Source organism: Pararge aegeria, chromosome 2 (genome assembly GCF_905163445.1).
Source record: "Pararge aegeria chromosome 2, ilParAegt1.1, whole genome shotgun sequence".
NCBI lineage: Eukaryota > Metazoa > Arthropoda > Insecta > Lepidoptera > Nymphalidae > Pararge > Pararge aegeria.
The window spans coordinates 21,504,973-21,531,868 of record NC_053181.1 but is presented as its reverse complement, the minus strand read 5'-3'; the positions used below and the strand labels follow the sequence as shown (position 1 = coordinate 21,531,868).

The following is a 26,896-nucleotide window of genomic DNA, read 5'->3' as shown; positions in this document are numbered from 1 at the left end:
GTACATGGGTGTAGATAATGATCTTCACCCGCTCGAGAACAGAATAGAAGAGAATGAATACGGAGAGAAATAAATGATTTAATATATTATGAGACTTAAATTCAAAATTTAATGATAGTGAAAGCTAAGTTTATTGTTTAAATAAAATAAAGCAAAATCTAGCCCGGCGAAGCGTGTTACATATATAATTTAAAGTACTAAAGCTTTTTGTGACAGAGTTCGACCGGGGATTTACTACCGCCATGATTATTTCTAGTACCAAGCAGCAATACTGTACTCCGGGCACATAAGACACAGGTTTATAGACACAGGGCGCCACTTTGTATTAGGACGTTGTTATTGCATGCCCTCGAAGTGTTACTCCTTTGATATTAAATATTTCTGCATTTACCATCAGGCGGCTTGTTGTGGGCTTCTTCTTAGACCAGGACGCGTTTGGAACCCTCGCATGCAATAAATAAAAATCCTCGTAAGCTTTATGCTTAATATGGTTATCGCCATCATCTCACTACCTTGTTCTTCTCTTGTAATGTACGCATCAAAAGTGTCACCTATGGGCCTACTTGAATAAAGATATTTTTGACTTTGTGGGCCATCTTCCGGTCCGTCGCTTATTACTATAAAAAAGCTATTTCAAATCCGTCTGAACATTCATTTGAACTACTAAATCAAAAATAAATATAAAATAATCAGTTTTCTGAAAATGAGAGTTCTCCATGTTTTGTCAAAAGTGTGTGGAGCTCACCAATCCGCACTGGGCCAGCTTGGTGGACTACGGCCTTAACCCCTTTTCATTGGGGGGGGGGGGGGAAACCCGTGCCCTGTAGTGGGCCGGTATTGGGTTAATATGATGATTTATTTACTTTATTACTTAAATTAAATATTTTGACGACCTTTGACGCAGTGGTGAGCGCTCTAGTTTCCTTGGGAGGTCCGGGGTTCGATCCCCGGAAGGGCTAATTCGGGATTTTCCCATTTCATCCCCGGGATTGCATTATCACTTAACAACACGTGAGATTGCAGCCAAGGTTAAAACTGATGGTGGAATAAAGAAAACACAAATAGTAGATAGGTATAAACAGATCATTAGTAGAAATTTTCCTTATTTTCACATTTACATTTTTGCTTCGGATTTTTATAGCAACATGTACCAACAAATTTAGCATTAACCCCGTGAAATTGAATAGCGACGAAAAAAATATCCATTACTTGTCTGCCACGTGTTACAAGTCAATACCGGAGCCGCTCCATGAATAATTCACGCGCACATCACAGCGCGTTACGTCACGGGAGCAAGTCTCCGAACGGATTAGCGGCGGGCGGGGAACGCTTTTGAGATTAACTTGTGTTTTATTAACTGACGTCGAAATAGATAGAGAACCCAATTTGATTCCATTGAATTATTAATGAGTGAATGAATAAAATACTTTTATTGTAAACCGCATAAAAATTGAGAAACAAAATTTTCATTATATCACCAAAAGATGTCCACTGCTAGACATAAGACTTTTGTAGGGAGCTTCAAATACCACGGTCTTGTGTCACTTGGGTCCAGCAGCTCCCTGCGACTTTGATGTCATCCGTCCAACTCTTCGGAGGACTAATAACTCTGCGTTTACCTTGCGAGGTCATTGCCGATTTAGCTTCGGGACACTTAAAGCTATGTTGGTAACTCTGGTTCATCTACGGATCTCATCATTCCTTATAGACCACGTAGCGATATTCCAAGCATAGCGCTCTCCATCGCCCGCTGAGTGGCTATGAGCCTTCTTCTGAGACCCATAGTTAGCAACCACATTTAAGTGCCAAAGGTTATCTCTAGCAACACGAAATATCCAAAGACTTTGGTCTTCAGGAACTGAGGTGTGAAGATATCACAAAGATTTAAAGTTAGATTCGGCGGTTCACATCTACAAATAGTAATTTTGACGGCCGATTGGCGCAGTAGGCAGCGACCATGCTTTCGGCTGAGTCCAAGGCTGTGGGTTCGATTCCCACAACTGGAAAATGTTTGTGTGATGAACTTGAATGTTTTTCAGTGTTTATCTGTATATAATAAGTATTTTATTTAATTAATGAAAAATATACATTTTTATGTTAACATGATAATATCTGTTACGGCGTAACAAAAACCCAATCGGGTTTATCCGTACAGCGGTGTTCATCGTTTAGCGCTCGGAATTATAAGTAGGTAAAATATGTTAAAGCTACATACAAAATATGACGGGTAGTTCTAAAAAAAATAAAAAATAATGATCGCGTTTCAACCAGTTCCACATATTCACACGCACTTTATCATTTGTATATTATTCACAAAAATATACATCAGTCATGTTACCTTGTGGTTAGATGGTGATGTGTGTATGGTGTTAGTATATTTATTTATTATTTATGAAATTAAACGTAATTTTAGTTGTAATAGAGCTTTTTGTGGCACAATCCTTCCGGAGAAGTACTATCGCTATGCATATTTCTGTCGCAATGCTTTGTTCCGGTCTGAAGGGTGTGGTTGCCGGTGTAATAACAGCATATGAGGCTTAACACTTATGCCTCAGGTTGGTGGACACAGCGTGGCATGTTGCAGGATGAGACCCTTGCATAGATCGGGAAGTCTTGCTCTGTTTACTGGTTTCGAGTTACCGGCACGTAACTGCTTCGTCCAAAAAAAATGTTTATTTTAGCGATGTGTATTTTTTAACAGATATGTCGGCAGTGGCGTGCATAGAGGGTATGCACAGGGTATGCAGATGATATAAAATGAAGAAAACCTCCAGTACGAGTTATAAAATACTTAAGGATAGGCATTGTAAGAGTTATAAAAAACTTCTACCCTTAAGAACTTATAACTCGCACTGGATTTTCTTAATTTTATATCATCTGCATACCCTGTGCATACCCTCTATGCAAGCCACTGTATGTCGGCATTGGAGCATTAACGAAAATGGCGAAGTGTCATATTTATGTTACTCCACATCCCATTGCGCTATTTCGGAAACAGAATTAATGTAAGGTCACTTTGTTTCTCTGACAAACAAGACGGTCAAAATCGGTCCAGCAGCTGTTCTGTATATGCTCTTTAAGTAAAGTAAAGATGACAAATTTTCTCTATTTGCTGTGTACCACATAAAACAGTTCCTTTTGTTCAGAGAGTTTTAACATTTTTAAATATGAGGAACGACCTCAGAACAATGTCAATTAATAAGCACCTACCTATATCAAATGCGGTTTAATCTCTCCTAATTCATCGCAACTGCCTCTTTAAACAATGTTTGAGTTGTTATCCAAACGTTATCAAATTGCCGTTGAAACGCATTAAAATACCATTTGCGTTGAAGCGCCGGCCATTACTAAAGTTACTTAGTTTAAAGTAAGTTTGCCGAGAGTTTGAGGCCCATTGTTCGGCGCGAAAGTGATCCTTGAAACAACATTCATTTTGATACTCAACTCTTCTGTTTTCCATTTGCCCGAAAGGCGCGAGCCACAGAGCCTTCTAGTTATCACGTCCGTTATATACGACAACAATGAAAATTAACTTGCATTGATTCAAACGGCCAGACGTCCGCGACATGTTTTGTTTTATACTTAGTAGTAACTGATGAACTTAGCAGGACCTGATAGTTAGTGAAAATCCATCGAATATAAACAGAGCAAAACTTTGCGGGGCATTCAAGGAATACGTCCGACAAAGTGCTATTCTATGCCCATTAACCTAAAGCGTAGGTGTCAAGCGGCAACAATGCCCGTAAGACCGGAACACAGCAATGCTGCTTGGCAGATATTAGCAGGTATATATATATATATATATTATACTTATATACTTCCCCGAACGTATATAAGTATAATATATATATATTATACTTATATACGTCCACGGTATAGTCCATACCGTCTACGGTATATATATTATATACTTCCCCGGACAGCTTGATGTGACAGAGTACTGTCACTATTAAATATTTCTCATAATTTGGTATGATTCGTCCCGAAAGTGTGGAAATATCGCAGTGAAAGCCTTATTTAACATGATTATATTAACATTTTGACTGCCTGTAAATTTTAATGTCAACAAATTAAATTTCATGAGAAGGAAAACATCGTGAGGAAGCCAAATAATGTTCTCAAAGGCGTGTGAAGTCTACCAATCCGCATTAAGCCAGCTTGGAGGACTACGGTCTTAACCCGTTCTCATACTGTGCTTTGTAGTGGACCGGTAATAGGTTTATATGATGATTTTACATGGTGAGGATAATGTTGTATTTGTTTTTGTAACACAGGTGGCTAACTCCGGCAGCTCAGTGCAGTTCAACTGCTCAGTGGAGGGCGGGGAGGCGCGGGTGCGCTGGCTGCACGACGGCGTCCCCGTGGGCGGCGGAGAGCGCATGCTGCGGGTGCACGCGGTGGTGCGCGCCCACCGGGGCATGTACCAGTGCTTCGCTGAGAGAGACCTGGACAGCGCGCAGGCGGCAGCGGAACTCAGATTGGGGGGTGAGTCGTTCATTTTGCAGCAGAACTTTCTTTTGGCACTTAGATCAGTCGCTGAGTCAGATGACGTTCGACGGCCGATTGGCGTAGTGAGCAGTGACCCTGCACTCTGAGTCCAAGGCTTTTGGTTCGATTTCCACAACTGGGAAATGCTTGTGTTTTTCAGTGTCTAGGTTTATATCTGTACATAATAATAGGTATTTATGTGTATCATACACCAGAATATTTATCAGTCATGTTAGTATCCTTAACATAAGCTACGCTTTCTTTGGCGATGGGACTAGATGGCGATGGGAATGTTGTCGTAGTATATTGATTTATTATATGAAAGTACCGCTGCAACTACCGTGAGTTTATCTATATTTCTAAATTAATAGAAATGAATATTTCGATCAAGTCATTATCACCAGGTTCACATTTTTTTTATTCCACTTTAAGCTATCCCTTGACTGCAATCTCACGGCACGTCTTTGTCGGTATGGTGGCAGCCATCCACGGCCGAAGCCTCCCATTAGACCAGAGCAGAGAAAACATACACAGTTTTGTATGTAATTTTACGCGTAAATTTGAATAAAGAAATATGTCATATGCGTTGACTTGAAATCTTAGTTTTGACCTCGATTAAACGACTGTATGTAAGACGCTGTTCAAACTTATACGATGACACTTTTAAAACTGCCTATTCAATTATAATAAACTACGTATAATATTACACCTAACCCTAGCAAGATTTCTATACGTAGCCGATAAGCCGACGAAACTAGTCGATTTGTTTATTTCGTTTTTTATTCCCAGTAAGTCAGAACTCAAACGGAAAATAGCATGTCATTCAATAAAAAATATTTTTCTCCATAACTTTATCGCGAACTGCACTCAAGTTTCTCGAGTTTAAATTTAAATTTATTCATCTGGCAAAAAGAGAAAAGCCCTGAAGCTAAGCTTCTTAGTTCTTATTTCGTGAAGTGGATAACAAAAACTCGGGAAGTTAAAGTACCTTTTTAAATCTATCGTTCGTTACGTCGCTTGATTGATTTCTCTTACAGCGTATTATTGTAGAACTTTAGTATTGTTTTTATATTTTATGTAGATTGAATAATATTATAGTCTATTAAGTATAAATACTAGCTTTTTCTAGCAACTTTTGTACTGGGGGATTCAATAGCCTCGTACAAAGCTCTACCAATTTCTGTGCAAAATACGAGTATAAACGTTGTTGCATTAAATAAGCACATAAATGAACACACTTTCTTATTTTTATAAATAGTATGATCATAACTAATTTAAGGTATGAAAAGAAAAGGCGAACTAAAATTCGTTAAACTGATAATAATTTATTTATTTATTTTCAACTTACTAGTTTTACAAGAATTTTCCTAATGCACTAGCGTAGATACTGATGCCTACCAACATACTAAACTTTATCAGTTTAACAAATGAAACTGTATGTCGCAAACATTTCTAATTAACGGCCTTATTAATTCATAAAAATTGTATTTATAATATTTTGGGCATCTTTACTTTAATTTAATTTTTGAAAAATTAAGAACTTGATTTAACCAAGAAGTTTACACCCAATGTGTGTAAACCCTGGAAATACTAGATTGCACTCAGCTCACGCTCTATTGTTGTATTGAATTTCATTCAGATCGGTTCAGCCGTCTGGGGAGTGAGAAACTGGCTTCTATACATCCAAACAATTGATAAAATCTTTATATATTATGTCACAAACACAAAATAATCCTGAAAGTCCCTAACCTACATCGATCTTCAATAAGCTACCAGAAATTTTGCTTAATTTTTTTTATAATCTATAACTTTATTTTCCGTGACTTTTGATTCACAATAAAAGGAACTCTTATCATAACTTTTAATTTTCAGTTTTATTCTTTGCAAAGAATTTCGCAAAATACTTTATTATTGAAACTCAAGCAATATTTTAAAATTTAAATTAAAAAAAAATAACAATATATACTATAGTCGTAAAAATGTAATAGGCCCGTTTTGACATTTGTGCAAGACCATAGAATGTAACTTGGAACGAAACTGTAAGAAACAATAAAATAAAAATAAATTACATACAGTGTTTTAAAAAATACGCAAATTTTATTGGGACGTTAAATAATATGAAAGCATATATAGCGAGTATTCTTTTTGCGCTTACTTTATAGTAGCATGTAATTTATAATTGTTGCGAAACGTTCCGAAAACAGTTACGTTCTCAGTCTTTTTTTTTTATTCTAGAGCTGTAACCATTTTTTTACTGAATATCGAAATTAAATATTGTGTAGTTATCTTTACTGCAAAGAATGAGCTTGGTTCTCAAAATGGGTTCTAAATAATGAGTCTGAGTTGATGTATCTGACCAAGCGGCACATGACTGAAGCGTCCTCGCGCGCACTGCGCAGTTTTTCGTTCCTCATCTTGTAAAGTTGACTGTGCGGTCGTTTAAGTTTGATATATATTGTTTACTATTACGTTAACTATGGCTCTTCTATTTTGGACATTAATTTAAACATAGTGATTTGTCTCGATTTTTGTGTTTGTTGTTATTTAGTACTAACTCTGTTTCAACATGTTGAAAAGTGGACGTATAATCAACAGCCAGTTACGCGTATTGGTTGTGAAGTTAAAGGAATACTTTGAACGAACGAACACTTTACAATACATAATAATATCAATCAAGTACTGATACAAACTTGAATTGATTTATCGTGAGTATCGAGTACAGAGTCTTATGGTTCCATAACTAGTTACGTCGCGATGACAAATGTCAAAACGGGCCTATTACATTTTTACGACTATAGTATGTTACACTTTTACTATTTAAAAACATTTATTAAAATCTTATAAGCTTTAATAACATAAACGTTCGTTTTTATCTTGCTGTCATTTATCAATTTTTAGCTGTTTAGCATTTTTATTTCAAAGAGATCACGCCGTGAAACCTTGGCAAGAATCTAGTTAATAAAATGGTAATTTAGATTTAGCTCGGAGCTTCATCCTGAACAGTAATTTACGGAATTAAGTATTCAAATTTATTCATCCGAAAAAGGAAAAAGCTCTAAAACTAAGATTCTTATCCGTGAAGTGAGGCAAAATACCTCGTCGAGTGCCAGTATAGCTCGTTACTACTCTTAATTTACTCTCCTTCAAGCGAATGGTTTAAACTTTTATTGTATTATTTTTCGAATTACTTCAAAACCGATTTAACGAAAACCACTTAGACTTCGACCAACTTTCAGCAGAAGAAGGCGTGATTTATTTTTGGCATGTTTATTTTATGAAAACATGTGAACATACTACTTTTGTTTTTGAAGTTATACTTCTTCAGCGGCGTAAGGGAAAAATCATAGAATAGAAATTATACGCTGTAATGCAATGCGCGCACACATGGTTACACGATTTTAACAGGAACTACCTTCAGTTGCGAAACCGAGTGAGAGGGGAATACATCGTCCTCCAGCTCACTTTTTACGATGCCAGTTGTTTGTGACGGTGTGTCATAAACAACTGGCACCCTGAAGTTAGCTATAAGGTTTTACAGTGTACACTTTCAATTGTCAAAGTCTGCGGGCTCATTCTGGTGATTTAATTGATTCAATTGTACAAAAATCTCAAATTTTAATGTTCAGTGAAACTTGGTGGTCCGATAATGAGATAACTGCGTAATAATAAAACTTTCAATGTATTAAATGGCTTTTTTCTATTGTTAGTGTCGTTTTCTCTACAAACGTAGAATAAGGCGTAAGATAAAATTTTGTAAAGATTTTTATCTGGTTGTTGAAGTTATATATTTGGCTTACGCCAAAGAAGTATAACTTCTAACGCTACGAAAAACACGAAAAATTATTTATTCATGTAGGCTCATTACAGGCACTTATGACGCGTTCATACATATGTTTACATAATTGTAAGGGGATGGTGATAACTTCGTTCGCCAACTTAAACCTAAAGCTACGAGGGTTCCAAACGCGCCCTGTTTTAAGAAGAGCCCACAACATACTAAGCCGGGTATTTTTTTTTGTTATCACAATCACACGGTAAATTAACATTGAGCTATGGAGTTAGAGCAATTTACAACCAAGCTATTTTTTCGTTTTAGTAAACCTTAAGATTACAATAGGATTTTACTGTAAGCTGACGTTTTATATGATTTTTGAACTTATTGAGAGACATCTCAAAAATTTCATTCGGTAATTTGATATAAAATAATATGAAATTGCCCTTGAATGAATTAGCAATTATATTATCTAGCCTAGTAAACTGCACAACCAGTTTATTTAAACTTCTAATATTTATGTTGTTACAGTCCATTTTCTTTTTAATTTTTGTTATATTTTCATGGATTTAAAATTTTCAAATAAGTACTGTACAGTGCATAGTGCACATACATTATTTTAAATTCTAAATACAGTCAGAACATAAGTACGCACACGTTTTTTTCATGTTATTGTTTTTCATTTTATGTAATGGTAGGTAATAAGAGAGGAGGCTAGCTGTGGGAAATCTATACGATGGGATGTTGTTAATCGTGTATTTGAAGTCCACTGCCCCGTGCCCCATATAAGTGACATTAAGCCAATTATCCTTAACGTCCAGCGCCGCCGTCCGTGACACAGGCTGCAGCGTTTAATCAATAACCGACAATCCCGACGCAATCTAAAGCTCGATTGCAATTTATGTTCATTTATACATTCGGCTCGCCTTTGTTTGCCTCTGACGTCAAACAACTGTAACCGTCCGAAAAGTCCGGTTATTGCAACGAAATCAGACTCGAGTTCGTTCGGTCATGCATTGCATGTTTTATGTACCTAATTGATGACTATTCTAGCATCCAAAAAATCCGTTCATCAAAATTTTATTAAAAATACGGTCAATAGTTACTTATTACTGTAAAATGTCCTTGTAAAACGCCACAGAAAGATTATAAAATTGTATCACTGTTATATATATAGTCTATACTAGCTTCTGCCCGCGACTTCGTTTGCGTGTACTTCAGAGTCCCAAAGTTTTTGAACCCATGATGAAATCAGTATGGAAAGAACATGTCCTTTTCCATAGCATAGATGACATGCATACCAAATTTCCCGCGGCCTAGCTCGTAATCAATTTTCAATTTTCCCTCGGGGACTACTTAAGGAATTAGAATAAAAGGAAGCCTAAAGCCTTTGTTCTTTTTCATGTCAAAGGCAACTTGGCATGGATGAAATGTGATGAATGATGAAAAAAAAAATCCGTTCAGTCGTTTTTGCGTGATTGAGAAACAAATATCCACGCTTTCACATTTATAATATTAGTAGGATTATTCAAAATGGAAAATACTCCAATTTTTCCAATTTTATGTCTGACGACGAAGTCGACGTGAACATTTTAATTCAAAACCAATCAACACAAATAAAATTGCTACAGAAATCCCAAATAAGCCGCACAAAAAAAAAGTGCGTATATACTAAATATACAGTTACATAGCACAGTTATATGCTATTGATAATGATCATCAGTAATTTGACATTGAAAAGATTTACAACGTTTCTGAGTAGATTTTTATATCTTTTTATTCTACTCCTAGTTACATAGTTCTACGTACTAAGTAGTTCTTGACTGCAATCTTAGCTTCTGCTAAGGAATGATACAGTATAAGATGGTAACTGGCTAACTTGTTAGTGGTATAGCAGTTATATTAAATCCATACCCCTTATCCCCTGAACGATGTCATCCTTCTCCCTGCAGACTACACCAGAGAAATATCAGAATTTTTATATTCCCAAATTGTCCTTTCCGGGAATCTGGGACTTCCCACTAATTACTTTCTTGCATGCAACACGGGCCATGGAGCTTTTATAACATATTGCGTTGCTATACTACGAGTATACACACCGAGCCTGGGCTCCTATAAATTATACTAATATTCCAACTCTGTGGTCATCCACTAAGATCTATTGCCGCACATTAATTTTAGCTACATATTACTGGAATACGATAACGGGAATGGTAGCTACCTAGTGGATAAAGAGGTAACATAACGGCAAATAATAATAACTAACTAACTAATAACTACATATAAATAATATCATGTATCCCAAAACTTGCCACACCTTCGGCTTGTGCTATTTTTAAGTCTTTCAATTGTATCTTTTCCTTTTAAACTCTGTTGCTCCGGTAACAACATGAAACATGGGTTATACTCGTAAGTATAGTATGGAAGGTCTGAGTAGTTCATTTATTACCGGTGGTCATATTAACACCTGTACACTTAATCAGTATTTACGCGGTATTGCATCGGAACTCTAAATCGCTTGGCGGCACATGTTTGTCGCTAGGGTGGTAACTAACCGCGGCCAAAGCCTCCCACAAGACCAGAACTGGGAAAACTTAGAAATTATCAATTCCGAAATCCCCCTGCCAGCAACAGAACCAGATACTTCCTATTAAAAAGACCTATTATTAGAGGAGCTACCTCCCAGTACTAAACAAGTCTAGCGAAAAAATTGTGCTGGGTTCCAAAGATTTTTTTGTGTAAGTATTTTCACTGTAAACACGTCCTATTTTTTATTTTAACCGAGCAAATATTTTCATCGTTTATTATTTCCAAACATTGGCGCAGTGGGCTTCTGAGTCCAAGGCTGTGGGTTCGATTCCCACAACTGGAAAATGTTTGTGTGATAAACATAAATGATTTTCAGTGTCCGGGTGTTTTTTCAGGATATTATAATTAATAATGTATATTATTCATAAAAATATTCATTAGCCTTCTTAGTACCTATAATACAAACTACACTTACTTCGGGGCTAGATGGCGATGTGAAATGTGATGAGTGTACTACAATACGTGTCGTATAGTAGTGTAGTATATTTATTTATTTATTAATTTTATTTGCATTGTTTATTATTTCTAAGCAAACAGATACAAGAAGCATTAAATTTGGTTATGGGACCGTAAAAAAAAAAACGATTACCATAAATTGCAGGAATACTAGAGCTGTTTCCTATTGCAGTTTGAGCTGTCACGAGCACGCAAACTGAATTTGTGGTGATATTCGAACGCATTAGAGATTCAGCGGGCAGCGCGCCAAAGAGGTAACTGCGTAAGTTACTGCGAAGATTTCACTAACTACGGCCACGTCGATACGCATTGCATGTGACAACCTTATTTCATCATTTATGCCTGGATTTAAAGCATTTTAAGGCATTCACGGCCATCACATGTTCGAGGTGGTCGTGGAGGGGGTGTGGGTTTTTACATACGCAGGGGTATAAATGTGCGAATGTGCCGGCATCCACAACCAGAGTCACCCTCAATCGAACAAATGTGGGTAAGCTTAACCGTCAACAGCCGCCGTCTTATCATAGGAACGGCCTATCGCCCGCCTTGGCTAAACATAAATGATTTTTTTGACGCGATGACACAGTCAGTCGCCTCGTTCTCGAACGCTGACTATATAGTGCTACTTGGGGATTTTAATATTAATTTAATGAATAGGGATGAAAATAAAGCAAAATTATTTGATGAATTTTTACACTACACCAATCTAAAACAAATAGTTACTGAGCCCACACACTTCACAGAACATAGCACTACACTTATAGACATCATATGTACAGATGCAAATATACGTAATATTTCCGTTAGCCACATACCGGAGTTGGGCAATCATGCGTTATTAGCCATTACCTTAAACCTTAAGAAAGATAAAGTTCCTCCACATTATATCACGGTTAGATCTTTCAATAATATAAATTTGTCGCGATTGAATGTTGACTTAGATAATATAGACTGGAGTTTACTAAATAATAGTACTGACGTGAATCATACTGTGGCAAATCTTAATAGCTCAATTATTAATGTTTTCGATTTACACGCGCCGTTAGTAAGAATACTTATAAAAGAACAACATCCTTGGATAACTGCAACCGTGAAACTAATGATTCATCTAAGAAATCAAAGTCACGCGAGGGCAAAGCGAACTAAAATGGCAGCGCATAAAAAGTTCTACAAAGATATGAAAGTTGTAGTTGTTAATGCAATCGAATCGGAAAAGAGAGCTTATCACGTGCAATATATTAACGCTTTTATCAAAAATTCAAAAGTCTTATGGAAAAACTTAAAAAAGTCTGGCTTAGTAACGGGACAGAGTAAAATGAGAGATATTCCTATGGCGCTTGGAAACCCGGATTTAATAAATAAACATTTCCTTGACGTACCTGGCAATAACTCTGTGTCAATATCAGACCTCACTTACTATGAGTACCATAGGCTCGGTAATAGCACGTTCGGTCTGCAGCCGGTAAATGAACGAGTTATTGCCAAAATTATTCAGGGTCTTAAGTCAAAGGCTATGGGTGTCGATAATATTTCACTGCAAATGCTTACATTATCCTTGCCCCAATGCCTACAAACTGTAACCAACTTAGTAAATAACTCAATTTTAACCTCTACATTCCCTGACTTGTGGAAGATAGCTAAGGTGCAACCGCTTCCAAAATGTAACAATCCTACATCATACAAGGACTTAAGACCTATTAGCATCCTACCTTGTTTGTCCAAAATCCTAGAAAAAGTAGTAGTTACTCAAATTACAGAGTACATTGAAAAAAATAATCTCCTACCAGCCAACCAATCAGGTTACAGGAAATCATACAGTACAACATCTGCACTTGTTAGTGTTGTGGATGACATCTTGTCCGCGCAGGATAAGGGAATGTGTACTATTCTTGTCCTCCTTGATTTCTCTCGAGCTTTCGATTCGATAAACACGACTCTCTTTCTGTCTAAACTATCCTTTTATGGGTTTGATAACTCCACGATCAAATGGTTCGACAGTTATCTTTCAGGTAGATCGCAGTATGTCGAAGTAAGAAATAGCGATAACACTTATATGGAATCTGCTCTATCTTCAGTTAACAGAGGAGTTCCCCAGGGATCTATACTGGGTCCACTGCTCTATGCGTTATATTCATCTGACATCACAAGTTGTTTTCATAATTGCGACTACCACTTATACGCTGATGACGTACAGTTATACTTATCTTTTTACCCACAAGATAGAGAAGAGGCTGTAAACAAAATAAATTGCGATCTGAATCGCATACACATTTGGGCATTGAGGAATTGTTTAGTATTGAATCCAAAAAAATCGCAGTTTATGGTTCTGGGCTCTAAGCATTGTATTAGTAGTCTTAGTACACACAGTTTTAACATAAATATAGATAATAAGAATATTGTAAGAGTTAATGAGGCTCGAAATTTGGGTGTTATTTTTGATTCTTCACTGCACTTTGAATCCCATGTGTTGGAAGCCGTTCGAAATTGCTTTTTTAGGCTTAAGTTATTATATAAAATAAGACCGTATATTGGTGTGGACCTTAGAAATAAACTGTGCGAGTCATTGGTCCTATCGAAGCTCAATTATGCTGATACTGTCTTTGGAGCACGATTACTGGGTAGAACTAAGAAGCTTATACAGCGTGTTCAAAATGCATGCGCCCGTTTCTGTTATGACATTCCACCAAGAAGTCATATCAGTCCTTATATCAATAACGCAAACCTCTTAAAAATGGAAGAGCGAAGAAAACTTCACTTCGCTACTTTGCTATTTGGGGTGATAAATAACGGTGTCCCGGAATACCTACGCAAAAAGTTGAGGTGGATAGAATATCGCTGCACTGGCCGGTTAAGAAGCTCCTCAATCGTTTTGACGATGCCACGACATAAAACTGCCGCCTTTCGCGGCAGTTTCAAGTTCTCTGCTACTAAGTGTTGGAATGACTTGCCACCACCCATACGTGATATACAAACTGTTCGGCTATTTAAAGAAAAACTCAAAGCACATTTGCTACAGCAACAAAAAATTTATAGTTCTTAAATCGACATTAATGAGGCTTTTCTTTGAATCAGTTTTTTTCCGTTTTTTTCCGTATGTGTTTGTGTGTGAAAAACACTATAGTAGCAGGGCTGTAATTTGTTTCTGGCGTATGTACAGACGAAGTATCGAGCGTTTCCATGGACACTGCCTGTGGTAGGCTTCTTGGTTTAGATCTGTAAATTTTATATTCCGCACCATTTTTTATTTTTTTATTTTTAATTTTATTTTTATTTTGTATAGACTGTGGCATGGATGATGTAGTCGCAAACACGTCTGTGAGCACACAGGGTCCCCCTGAAAACCAGCGCTGCAGCTCGCTGCGGCTTCGTGCTGAGGTGGAACCCTATTTGTCCACATGCTTTTATTAGGATATATTTTTGTATTATAATTGTAAGCGATTTAGTGGGCTAATAAATAAATTTCAATTTCAATTTCATTAATGTCTGCAATAGGCCTTTAATAGGCACTTTTGATACATACATGATTTGTCAGCTTTCTGGTGCAGTGGTGTGCGCTATGATCTTATAATATATTGGAGGTCCCAGGTTCGACCTCTAGCTGTGTCAATTTGGGAATTCATAATTTTAAAGTTTTCTCTGGTCTTGTCTGGTGAGAGTCTCCTGCCGTGGCTAGTTACCACACAACCGACAAAGACGTGCTCTTAGAAATTAGATAAAAATAAAAGATAAAAAAATGCCTTACCCCTAATAGGTTGGCCCGCTGTCATCTTAAACTGCATCATCACTTACCACCAGGTGAGATTGTATGCATTGGAGCAGCTAAGCTCTTATGCTCAGTCGTGGGGCGTATAATAGAATAAGAAAAGATCATGAATACCTGCAAACAGTAAATATTAAGTCCTCATACTAAAAACCCTTATCATCATCATATGAACCCATTGCCCAACCACTACAGGCCCACAACGGGCACGGGCCTCCCATTATGACAAGGGGTTCGGGCCGCAGTTCACCACGCTGGCCCAATGCGAATTTGTTGACTCCACACACCTTTGAGAACATTATGGAGAACTCTCAGGAATGCAAATTCCCTCACTATGTTTCCTTAACCGTCGAACTCTGCCCCCCCGAAAGTGAAGTTGAAATCACACACACACACAATCCTACACACCGCTTCGTAAAAAACCTTCCAAACCGACAAACACTCAGGTATTTTGTTTAACGTTGAAATAAATGTTTGAGTCACACCTGTTCTCACATTCCAATAAACATTTTAAGAAGCTTAATGAGAGGTATTTATTTTAAAATCAAAGTTGTTTACCTACTTACCTAATTATTGATCATAATAGGACCTTATAGCGTATCTATCACTTTAAGTCGGCGTACATTCGAGTCATTGCCAAATGAAGCTCAGAGCATCGATCGCAAACATAATAACTTGCTCTAAGCTCGAATTGATCGCCTGTCAGACCGGCCGGACGTCCGGCTGTTCAGGGTTTGCACAACTTAAAATTGTTTTTACAATTATCGTTCTTTTTAACAACACATAAAATAAAAACAACCTCTAACTCCGTCTCTCTCGCTCAGTTGTAGGTAATATATATTTTTTTTACATTATATCTATCTGCCATCGGCTTTTCCAGCCATAATCAGATCGTATGTTAACATGCTGTTTATATATATATATATATATTAGTAGGTAATAATTAAAGAAATTAATATACTACGACAATACACACATCGCCATTTAGCACCAAATTAGGCGTAACTTTTGCTATGGGTACTAAGATGACTGTTGAATATTTTTATGAATACTAAACCTAAATACTTATAATATACATATAAACACCCAGACACTGAAAACATTCATATTCATATCACAAACATTTTCCAGTTGTGTAATCGAACCCACGGCCTTGGGCTCAGAAAGCAGGGTTTAATCGATTGTCAAATTAGGAGCTAACAACTATGTTACTCTCATTTACTATACTTTGATAACTGTTACTCTACTTCTGTTTTATACGAATAAATATTAAACATTGTGGGACTTCTTAGTGTTCTTCGCATTGTAGTGTCTAACAACTTGCAAACACCAACGGTAAAAAAAATCACTGTCGATTTAGCTCCGCCTGCATATCAGACCAAAAAATGTGTTAAATTGTACCCACCCGATTAAAATCAACTATGTTTTGTATATATTATTTTTATTATTAAACTCTTTATTTGTATACCACAACATTAACATAACATTAACATATATATACATAACATTAACATATATATACATAACATTAACATATATATAGTTAAGTTATATTAAGTTAAATTGGCTAGAATCGGTTTTATAAAATTTAATATACCTCAATGTTTTTGACTTTAAGTTTTATATCATTTGGCTCAGAATTTTATTAAATTTTATTCACGTGGCAACCCTATCGGTGGTCTTTAATAAAGAGCTCACGATATCACACTGTAATTTAGTATCTCATAATTTATCTGTCACGCTCATTTACCAGGCGTTATAACGCTTTGAGCTATGGCACCGACTGTCTGACTCCAACCTGATTTCTATTACGTATTCACTGGCTTTCGTCATTTTTCCTTTAACAAATATTAATTAATTTTATTTTCTTTAATTGGAAAACCATCAGTTGTAATGACTAAATAGTTCAAAAATTGGTTGACTTCTAACTAACAGGTTTCCACAGATAAGTTCTACATAAACTAGGGTACCTGTACCGGGTAGAACCCAGCAAAAAGGCAGCAAACTATACCTTAAAACTAAGTTTACCTAAAATGCAACAGTTTATCTACACAGTACAGTTTAGGTACACTATTAATTTTACCATAAAATAAATCATTTCCGGGGTCATTAAACACAGAATTAAGAAGGTAATAAACACGGATAAAAAAATCTGTACTTAGTTTTAGTTAAAGGTATGTGAAGAATCATTTTATGCCTAGGTAATCGTGAGGGTACAATAAAGTATAATTTAGTAAGTCATCCCAGACTATCTTTTGACCCTCTAACAATATTAAGTAAGAGACAAACATCGGCAATGTTTCTACGTATATAAAGGGTACAAGGTATAATAATTTGTGCTTAAGGAAACCGATTTTTTTTTAAATACTTTTCCTTACAACAACAACTTAACTATTATAGTTTTGTTAAAGTTCTTATTCAAATGGCAACCCTATCAGTGTACCGCAATAAAGAGCTCACGCTGTAATTTAGTAGCTCATAATTCCTCTGTCACGCTCATTTACTGCGCGCTGTTAATGCTTTGAGCTACGGCACCGATTGTCTGACTGCGATTGTTATTTACTTCTATTTTGTATTATCGACTATTATTCCAATTCATGGGATTTCAACGTGATGATTCGGTGCATTTGTGTCTTTAATATTGAACAACAAAGAGTTAAGATTACTGGAATTTTTATTTGGTGTCCAGCTTTTCTCAGGCAGGCGTATGAAAGCCATGAATAAAAATGCTTCAGAGAAGACCGACACTCAAATCAGTTTACGAGAGCTAATATAATTTGTAACTTGAATATCAGCTAAATGCCGTGATATTCAGAATTGACGTCCTCTCAGGCGCAACGGTGAGCGCTGTGAATTTAAGGACGAGGTTCGCGGGTTCGATTCCCGGCAGGAACAATTTGGTAATTTATAATTTCAGAATTTCCTCTCTGGTCTGGTAGGTTTGGCCGTGGCTAGCTACCATCAAAGACGATTAAGGTTATGACTTCTCTATATACATACTCCCTAGCTGGTGAGTCCGCTACCATCTTAGACTGCATCATCACTTACCACCAGGTGAGAGTTCAGTCAAGGGCTAACTTGTAGAGAAAAAAAAAAAAATAGATCTTCGATAAAAGGAGGAAAATCACTATCTGTATAAGTTAATAGAAAGAATCTGCATTACGAATGAAATGATATCATCTAGTCTTTATTGATTCGCCAAAGTATAGATTAAGCCAGAGATAACTTACCTATATTATACCTAAATGGAATAAGTGAAGTAGCAATGCGAAACAACAAAGTGTTAAATTAAACACAGATTTTTTTCTGTTTGTTGAGAACTTAATAGATTAAGCATTAATATAATAAAGGTTCACATACATAATACATGTATCATGCACTATCCTTTTTTTGGTTTTTCACAAAAAAAAGCAATTATAAGATTGCAGAAGGTCATCTTAAGGGGTATGGCATAAACCGCACTAATCGGTTCCTATGCGGCATTTTATCGGTATGCTTAATTGCTTGTCGACACTTCTTTATCAATAAGGTAACTAGCCACGGCTGAAGCCTCACACTAAACAAGATAAGAAAAAAAAAATACTAAAAATATTGCTTCTGCCGGGAATCGAACCTAAAACCGTCCGCTTTTACGCAAACAGCGCTTACATAACGCTACTAAAAAAGCAACCCTCAGTAACTTGTTAAATAAAATTACAAAGATTTGTTGTTAGGGTTTCAGCTTCCCTTACGAAGCAACGAATTTGATCCCCAGCACGCACATCTAACTTTTCGGAGCTATGTGCGTTTTAAGTAATAACATACCCCTTTCTCTAAAGGTGAAGAAAAACATCTTAGGAAGATCTGAACCAAACGCTTGTAAACCCGCATCCATAATGTACTAAAAGCATGTGAAGTCTGCCAATCTGCATTTGGATATTATGAAAATTAAGTTTAATTTGCTATACTCCGCCGAAGATCTGTTTGGTGTGGAGTATAAGGATTGAAGAAATTATAAATTACACCATACAGACTCTCATGCTTTTCGCGGATTATATCAAATTAGGCTTAATTTTCATAATATATCATGGATTTCCGCAAAGTAACGACTGCTGAAACCTATCTCTTTCGTAGAGGACACCCGAGCTCGGGCTGATAACGATGATGATGGTGACAACACACTTTTAGATTTATTTCATAAACGAAGTTGCAATCTGCTGATATTATCACAAAATATTGAAAAGGTTTCACTGCCTACTAATACCCGTGTGGGCGGGCATGATGAATGACCCACATACGTCATTTGGTTCTTTGTTTACGGAGCAATCCCAAGCGTTGATTGGATTCTGTTTTGACACCCCTGATTTATAGCCGCCTATGTCCAGGCGCTGTCCTTCGCTACCGCGAGTAATTCAAGTTATGACGTCGCAAAAAATGTTATTTATTAAAAATAATATGTCCGAGGATATTAATCCTGGAGTCCATGGCTTAATACTTTGCACCCTAGCACTAAGTACTATTACTGTTTTCCTTGTATTTTCCTTTTTTTGTTGTGTTGCAATAAAGTTTTCTATTCTATTCTATTCTACTTTGAGTGGAGAAATGTAAAGCGTCACGTGCACACCGAACTTACACGCGCAAGTAAAACGAGCTATAAAACTATAATACCTAATTTTAACTAGGTACCTACAGTATTTAAAAATGGGCCTGACTTTTATAACGAATGAGGTAGATAGATACATTCTTTATTGCTCACAATTAAGATAAAGATAATAAATACATTTAGGCAACAGAAATACAAGAAAAACAAAAAATGTTCAAAGGCGGTCTTATCGCTTTAAGCGATCTCCTCCAGACGACCCCTAATGAAAGAAGAAAATAAATGATTATGGTTAGGGACATGTCAATATAACCTTGTCATTCAAAAGTAATAAATAAACAAGTGTATTCAGAGATTTTCAAAAAATATTGCAATTTAAAATTTTTTTTTAAACCTGTTGAATTTTTATTACCCGTTACTTCCGTCAGAAAAAATCTGAGATACTCCCTAGCCTGAAAAAGTTTTACTTCAATATGTCATAACATAAACTACATCAACTACATATAACAATAATACATAAATAGCTAATACAGATATAAATAATATAGACATAAATATTAAATATATACTCATCTATATTTATGTATATATAAATATACAATTACATACAAATGAGATTATGAATGAAAATTTTGCAATCATAATCATAATCCTACCCTTATTCTGATTTTTCTTTTTGTATGTTGAATTGACTTGTCCACATTGTAGTCTTCAGCAATTTTGCATATCAATGCTGAGGGTCTTGGTGTAATTGCAGCCAGGTAAAGTAAAGAAACGGGTAAGAACTGTGTAAAGTAGGTAAACACCTACTTACACCGTTGGCATGTTTAAATTGGCAATTTTAATAAAGAACTAAACGGCTTTTCTGTCTCTTGCCAATCACTGGATAGTGCTTATTTTGATGTCAATCAATATAAATTCCGTATCTATATATATTCCATATATAATACGTCTAAATACCTCCTCTTTTTACCGTATTTTAGACACAGCTCCCGAGCTGCACTACACATTCATCGAGCAAGCGTTGCACCCGGGTCCCGCGCTCGCTCTGCACTGCTCAGCTTCGGGCTCCCCACCGCCACGCTTCAACTGGCTTTTGGATATGCAGCCTGTGGAAGAACATAGTACTGCACAAAGGTACAAAGTATATATTAAGCTGGCTGTTGTTAATGACACCTTTGAAGCTTGTTAGATGCACACTGGTAGGAAGTAGGAGAAGTACCCACCTATTTTTCTTGATATGTATATTTCGTTAAGATATCATTACCGTCATTATCAATCCACTAACGGTTACCGTAGTGGGCTGGCAAAGTGCAGATTGGTAGACTTTACACGCCTTTGAGAAAATTGGTCTAATATAAGTACACAATTATTATGTGATTTTTACGAATTTCAACAAGCAGCAGAATCTCTGACCAATTTCGGGCACGGTGGTCGAGCTACAGAGATTTTTCGAACTACGTGGGGGATATTATAGTGCACGAGTGTGGGCGCAATCTTAGGTGCACATTCTACTCCTTCACTTTTATAGTCCCACTAGACGTACTATCCGCTATCACCGGAACAATACCAGGTGCAGCACCGACAGTTAATCGTGCTCTCCGAGGCACGGGGAACAATCTCCGCCAATTTCTAAATTCTGGACTCTGGTACTGGTACCAATAATATTTATTGGCCTAGAGTGGGATCGAACCAATGAATTCTTGATCTGCATTCGAACTTGCTCATCATCAGATTTAAATAGGATATTCGAAAAAATCTATTAATTTAAGTTAGCGTTTGATATGTTGTTTCAGGAGTATATCCCAATTCATGAGCCCCAATGGAGACATTGTGAGCTACCTCAATATCACTTCTGTGCGTCCTGACGACGGAGGGCGGTACACCTGCCGTGCTCAGAACACGCGCGGCGCTGTCGAGCATTCCACACGATTGAATGTTTATGGTAGTTGTTCATTTCAAATTAACAAACAGTTTATAGAATAACTACGCAATGGGTTAGTGCTGTTTTTAGCAATAGATAATGTGGTTCATGAGTAGGTTTATGTGCAATAAACATGCATATCATAGTAAAGAAAAATAAAGAAATTCAAAATTTTGTAAGACGATGTCTTCACAAACATATTTTTGTGCGCTTACATTGCAAACATTTAGCTAATAACCTTATTAGATAGGTTAAATTAATATAGTACGGAATTGTATTATGAATCACTCCAAACTGCCGCACATTAGTAATGTAAACAACATTACACCCGTGCGAAACCGGGGTGGGTCGCTAGTTGGAGAGGCATATATATTATGTACATTGATGAAGATTGGAGCCAAAATAACGTCAGAAATAGAAGTAAAGAGAAAATATTACATGGCCGTTGAGAGTCCCTTGAGATAGTTTTCGCAAGTAATGACGTAGTTATATCGCGAGTTATATATGAGTCAATTCATCGAAACGGTAAATTTGTCAAAATCGAGTGAGTTGCTAATACGAATAGTATAAAAGCGCTGAGCGTCACATCTTAGGTCAATCGCTTTGCAGCATGTCTGCTTTGAACCCGGGACCTTCCACTTATATGACCACGCCAGGGAGGTCGAAAAGGTCCATGTTTTTGTGTGTGCGCTGCTTGTTTTTAGTGCTCTTGATAAATAAATAAAAAGGGTTTTTTTTCAAAAAAATAAACTTTGACCTTCAACTTCCAGGACCACCGTCCATCAGAAACATCGGGCCAGTCCGCGTGGTAGCTGGGGTCAACACAACTATCTTCTGCCCCTACTCTGGATTTCCAATCAGGTTGATGGAGGTGCATTTGTTTAGTAAGACTATAAGTTTCGTTTATGTTCATTTCTGTAGCTCGTAGTACCTGTCCAGTTTTAACACTTTTTTATTCATATGCAATACCTGACTTTGCAGATAGAACCCATTTTCCGTTTATGCTAAATAAGAGTCAACAACAAACTTGTACAAAAGACAATGTCACATACAAAGTCAAGCAAATATCTGAAGCACGTATTTCAATAATATTAACACAATTGCAAATTGGACGTCATAATATATTGAAAATGGGGTTTGCTTCCTTTCCTTCTAGGCTTTCTGATTTACCAAAGTTCCTACTTTATTAACTTTTGTTTTATTGGCTTAACGATATTACTAGGATGATCCAATTTTCGATTTGGTTTAATAATAAGTTAAATTTAGTTTTATTGGTTGGATATATTGCTTTGATCAAATGAAATTTGAAACAATGGATTGGATAGTTAATTCCATGGACACTGGAATTACTCCTCAATTACCTTTACACTTAAAGATAAAGTAATGTTGAAATCATACCCGGCAGTGACATCCGATGGCAGCGTGGCGGACTGGACGTGGGCTCGACGGGAAGGGCTTTATCAGGAAGTGGTGGGGAGCTGCTGCTGTGGCCAGCTGAGCCTGCTGATGCCGGAGTGTACTCCTGCAGGGTCTCCGCTCCTTCGGGGCAGTATGCACAGAAGGATGTGCAAATTTTCGTTAGGAGTAAGTTTTGTAAATAAGAGTTTTGCATATATTTTTGACCAACATTCGGCCGTTTTATTATAGCAATACATAATTGTTTTTTTTGACGCAGTGGGCAGCGACCATGCTTTTTTTGTCCAAGGTAGGAGGTGCGAATCACACAGTTGGAAAATGTTTGTATTTATGTATATTATTCATAAAAATATTCATCAGTCAACTTAGTACCTACTAAGCTACGCTTAATAATGAGCTAGATGGCGATGTGATACACACATCGCCATCTAGCTCATTATTAGTCGTAGTATATTTATTTATTTTTTCATTTGAATAGAGGAAAACCATCGCCTATAAACCGACCAGTACCAGGCTATGCAAGGACCACGTTCTGCCGAGTACCTACGACTCTGTTTCCGTCAACCTGAGATGTAGGTGTAAATGTACTTGTAATCACACCGGCCACCAAGCCCAAGAAAAAGTATGCCTATGGTGTATGGCTGATAGATTCAGGTCTCTTTCAATAACTTCAATGAGGATTATGTTTAAGCTTTTTTCTGGAATTGCATCAGCAATAATGTTAAGAATATTATAATTTATTATTACGTTACTCGACGAAACGATACACATTAGATACACTTGTTATCAGAATAAGTCCACCAATCTGCACTGGGCCAACGTGGTGGACTACGGCTTTAACCCCTTGTGGCAGGAGACCCGTGCCATGTAATGTGCCGGAAAAGGGTTGATATGATGATGATAATGTCAACAATACTAATACAAATTATTCTCTTTTCAGATCCACCAAAGATAGCCGGTTTTTCTTTTCCCGCCGACCTGGTTGAAGGCAGTTCAATACAAGTGCTCTGCGGCATCACATCTGGTGACAAGCCAGTTTACTTCTCTTGGCTCAAAGATGGTCAGCACGTACCTTCGAACTTACAGGTATTTGTGTTACCAGTTAGCTTTTACCTACGTAATATAACCGTAAGCGTAATAAATACTCGATATGTTAATAGGAAAACTATTCGAAACATACTTTTCCTTGATTTACACTTCATGATTTTGTTTACGATCATCATCAATCTAAAACTAATGTAGAAGATACCACAGGTCATTAGTGTCAGGGCTACGTTAGTTAGTCTGGTACTAAGCCTCATAGGAGAGAAGCTTCAGAGAATAGACAATAATGGAACAGCGTTGTCGGTGGTGCGGTATGCTAGGTCTAACGAGAAAACGAAGGTGTTAAACCTTCGTGCTCTCCGAAGCACGATATTGACTCAGCCAATTTACGAACTCTGGGTACAGAAGCTATTTTTTTTCCGCTTAGAATTGAAAACATAATCACTATTTGCCATCTCTTTTCAGTGTAGTCCCATTGCTGAGGGTCGGATATCAAACGTGTCATTAATGACATTAATACACAATTAAGATAGCATTGCATCGCATTAAGGTCAAGTCAAGACGTCCAGCCTGCATCCACAGTTGCGTGATAGCATACGACGTACCTAGACTCTTTATCGAACGTGTGTGTTTTGTAATTTAGCGAACGCGGGTTGTCTATCTTTATTGAGGTCACTTTTTTACTTAATGGTGCCTCTCTTTTGTGGACACTTTGTTTAAAACTATATTCAAAGTGCTTAACTATGCTTAAAATAATTTTAGGTGCAAGAGAAGTCCTTAGACGAGTTCAGCTTTCTGATCTTCTCGCACGTGACGTCGAAGCACAGCGGGGAGTACACTTGCGTGGCCAGCAACAGCGCGGCTGAGGTCAACCACACCGCTCGGCTCGCTGTCAAAGGTGATCCACCATCATCATCCTCAGGATGTTGACGTCCCACATTCCTCAGCTTTTTAAAAAGTGTGGGATTATGGGTTTAAGGGTTAATGGGCCCCAAGTTGTTTCAGTTATTTTCATTTGACAGTGGAAATATCGAGGCTGTCGAGTTTTAGTGCTCTCTGAGTAGACGATAGCAATTTCTGCAATACGGGACGAGTATAGAAAACTGGGCGGAATAAAAAAAACTGATTAATTTATGACCCGACCTAAAAATCAATTATGGTTATTATTAGTAATCATTCTAATCCTACACTACCGAAGCAGTTAAACGCGAGTGCATTTATTTAATCCTTCTCTACATTTGAAACTACGAGCACAACATGTTGCTTTAAAATATTGAAATTAAGATTAGAGAATTACATCGAAGTACAATTTAACAATCACTTAACAACATCATAACTAAACCTGATGTTATTTCAGGATGAGACTAGTATTTTTTCAAGGCATGTATATATATGTATACCTAACAGTGATATTTATATCGTATGTAGGTTTCAAATGTACCTACTGCTGGTTTCCTGCAAATTATGTCACTTTGAATACTTGCATTTTTAACTTTATTAACAAAAAAGACGGTAAACGGTTGAATAACGGTGGTTAATGCACATATAAAATCGCAGTTTGCTTCACAATTTTAATGTTATAATTGTTCCAGTGGCTCCCTCTTGGGTGTATGAACCTCAAGACGTGTCGGCCTTGCTCGGCACTCAGATCATCGTGCACTGCGCCACGAAGGGATACCCTGAACCAAGGATAACATGGTTAAAAGCGCAAGGTATTACTCGTAGTATAATATGTAAATTAACTTCACACTTTTACTTCGTCAAGCACTTACAACTATGGGCAATACCTTATACTTCCATCTATACTTACTTCTATTCTAATATTATAGAGAGGAAAGTTTTTTTTTTTTGTGTACAGATAAAAAACCAGACCCTGAAAAACATTAATGTTCATCACACAAACATTTTCCAGTTATGGGAATCGAGCCCACAGCCTTAGGCCCAGAAAGCAGGGTCACTGCCCCCTGAAACAATCGGCTGTCAAAAATACGATGCCACAGACAGACACAACAACTCACACGCACACACATACACGTCAAACTTTTATCCCCCCTCGTTGTTTCATCGGGGGTTAAAAGAAATAGTCAAATGGTACCTCGTAGAGGAATGAGGAGGAGGAATAAAAAAAAATGTAAATCAGGTTCAAGCTCGACGGACTTCCGGCCGCTGAGCCGGCTGGAGCTGCCGATGGCGGTGCTGGGCAACGGCTCGCTCAGCGCCGCGGCGGCCGCGCACGCGCACGAGGGCCGCTACATGTGCCGCTCCGACAACAGCGTCGGCCGCGGCCTCTCGAAGGTCATCACTGTGTCAGTCAATGGTATGTTATCTATTGCATGTTGCTGGTGAAAGACTTCCCTTCCAGAGATAATAAGTTTCATCTCCGACAAGCACCTGTAACTGTAACAAGCTGTGAGCCATTTTAGCAATAAAAATATAACAAAATGCATCGCGAGAAAACCTACATGCCTAAAAGTTCTCAAAATGGTGACCATTGCTATATAGACTATAATATAGTATAGTAATAGGTGGGTCGTAAGCTCGTCGTCGGACAATAACAAATATCGATTTTTGCGAAAAACCTAGTATGATTGTAATGAATGTAATGAAGCGGATGATAGAAACCTGACAGTTGTTCGCAAATAACAATCATCCGCTGACAAAGAGCTAAAACAGGTAACTACCCAATAAAACCTAAGTGCCATGAGAATAAAAATATTAAGGCATATAGTAGGTACGTGTAGATTCTTTTAGTGTATCTTTGTACATGTTAACTTTTAAATTAAATGATTTAAATTATTGATGGATGATTTCCATCTTTAAACATGTCATTTTCGAGCCCATTCTAATATCCGAAACGTGAGTTATGTC

The 26,896-nt window shown here is 37.1% G+C and overlaps 1 protein-coding gene across 1 annotated transcript in view; it reads left to right on the top strand.

The window, feature by feature from the left end:
* LOC120630995 (Down syndrome cell adhesion molecule-like protein Dscam2) overlaps positions 1–26,896 on the top strand; it is a 123,188-nt gene that overhangs the window by 75,454 nt on the left and 20,838 nt on the right. Inside the window, exons 8-16 of the mRNA XM_039900385.1 lie at positions 4,275–4,485; positions 20,628–20,781; positions 21,441–21,589; positions 22,339–22,429; positions 22,974–23,152; positions 23,925–24,070; positions 24,791–24,926; positions 25,621–25,740; positions 26,169–26,345. Of these exons, the coding sequence (XP_039756319.1) occupies positions 4,275–4,485; positions 20,628–20,781; positions 21,441–21,589; positions 22,339–22,429; positions 22,974–23,152; positions 23,925–24,070; positions 24,791–24,926; positions 25,621–25,740; positions 26,169–26,345 (1,363 nt within the window). The remainder of the gene's footprint in view (positions 1–4,274; positions 4,486–20,627; positions 20,782–21,440; positions 21,590–22,338; positions 22,430–22,973; positions 23,153–23,924; positions 24,071–24,790; positions 24,927–25,620; positions 25,741–26,168; positions 26,346–26,896) is intronic.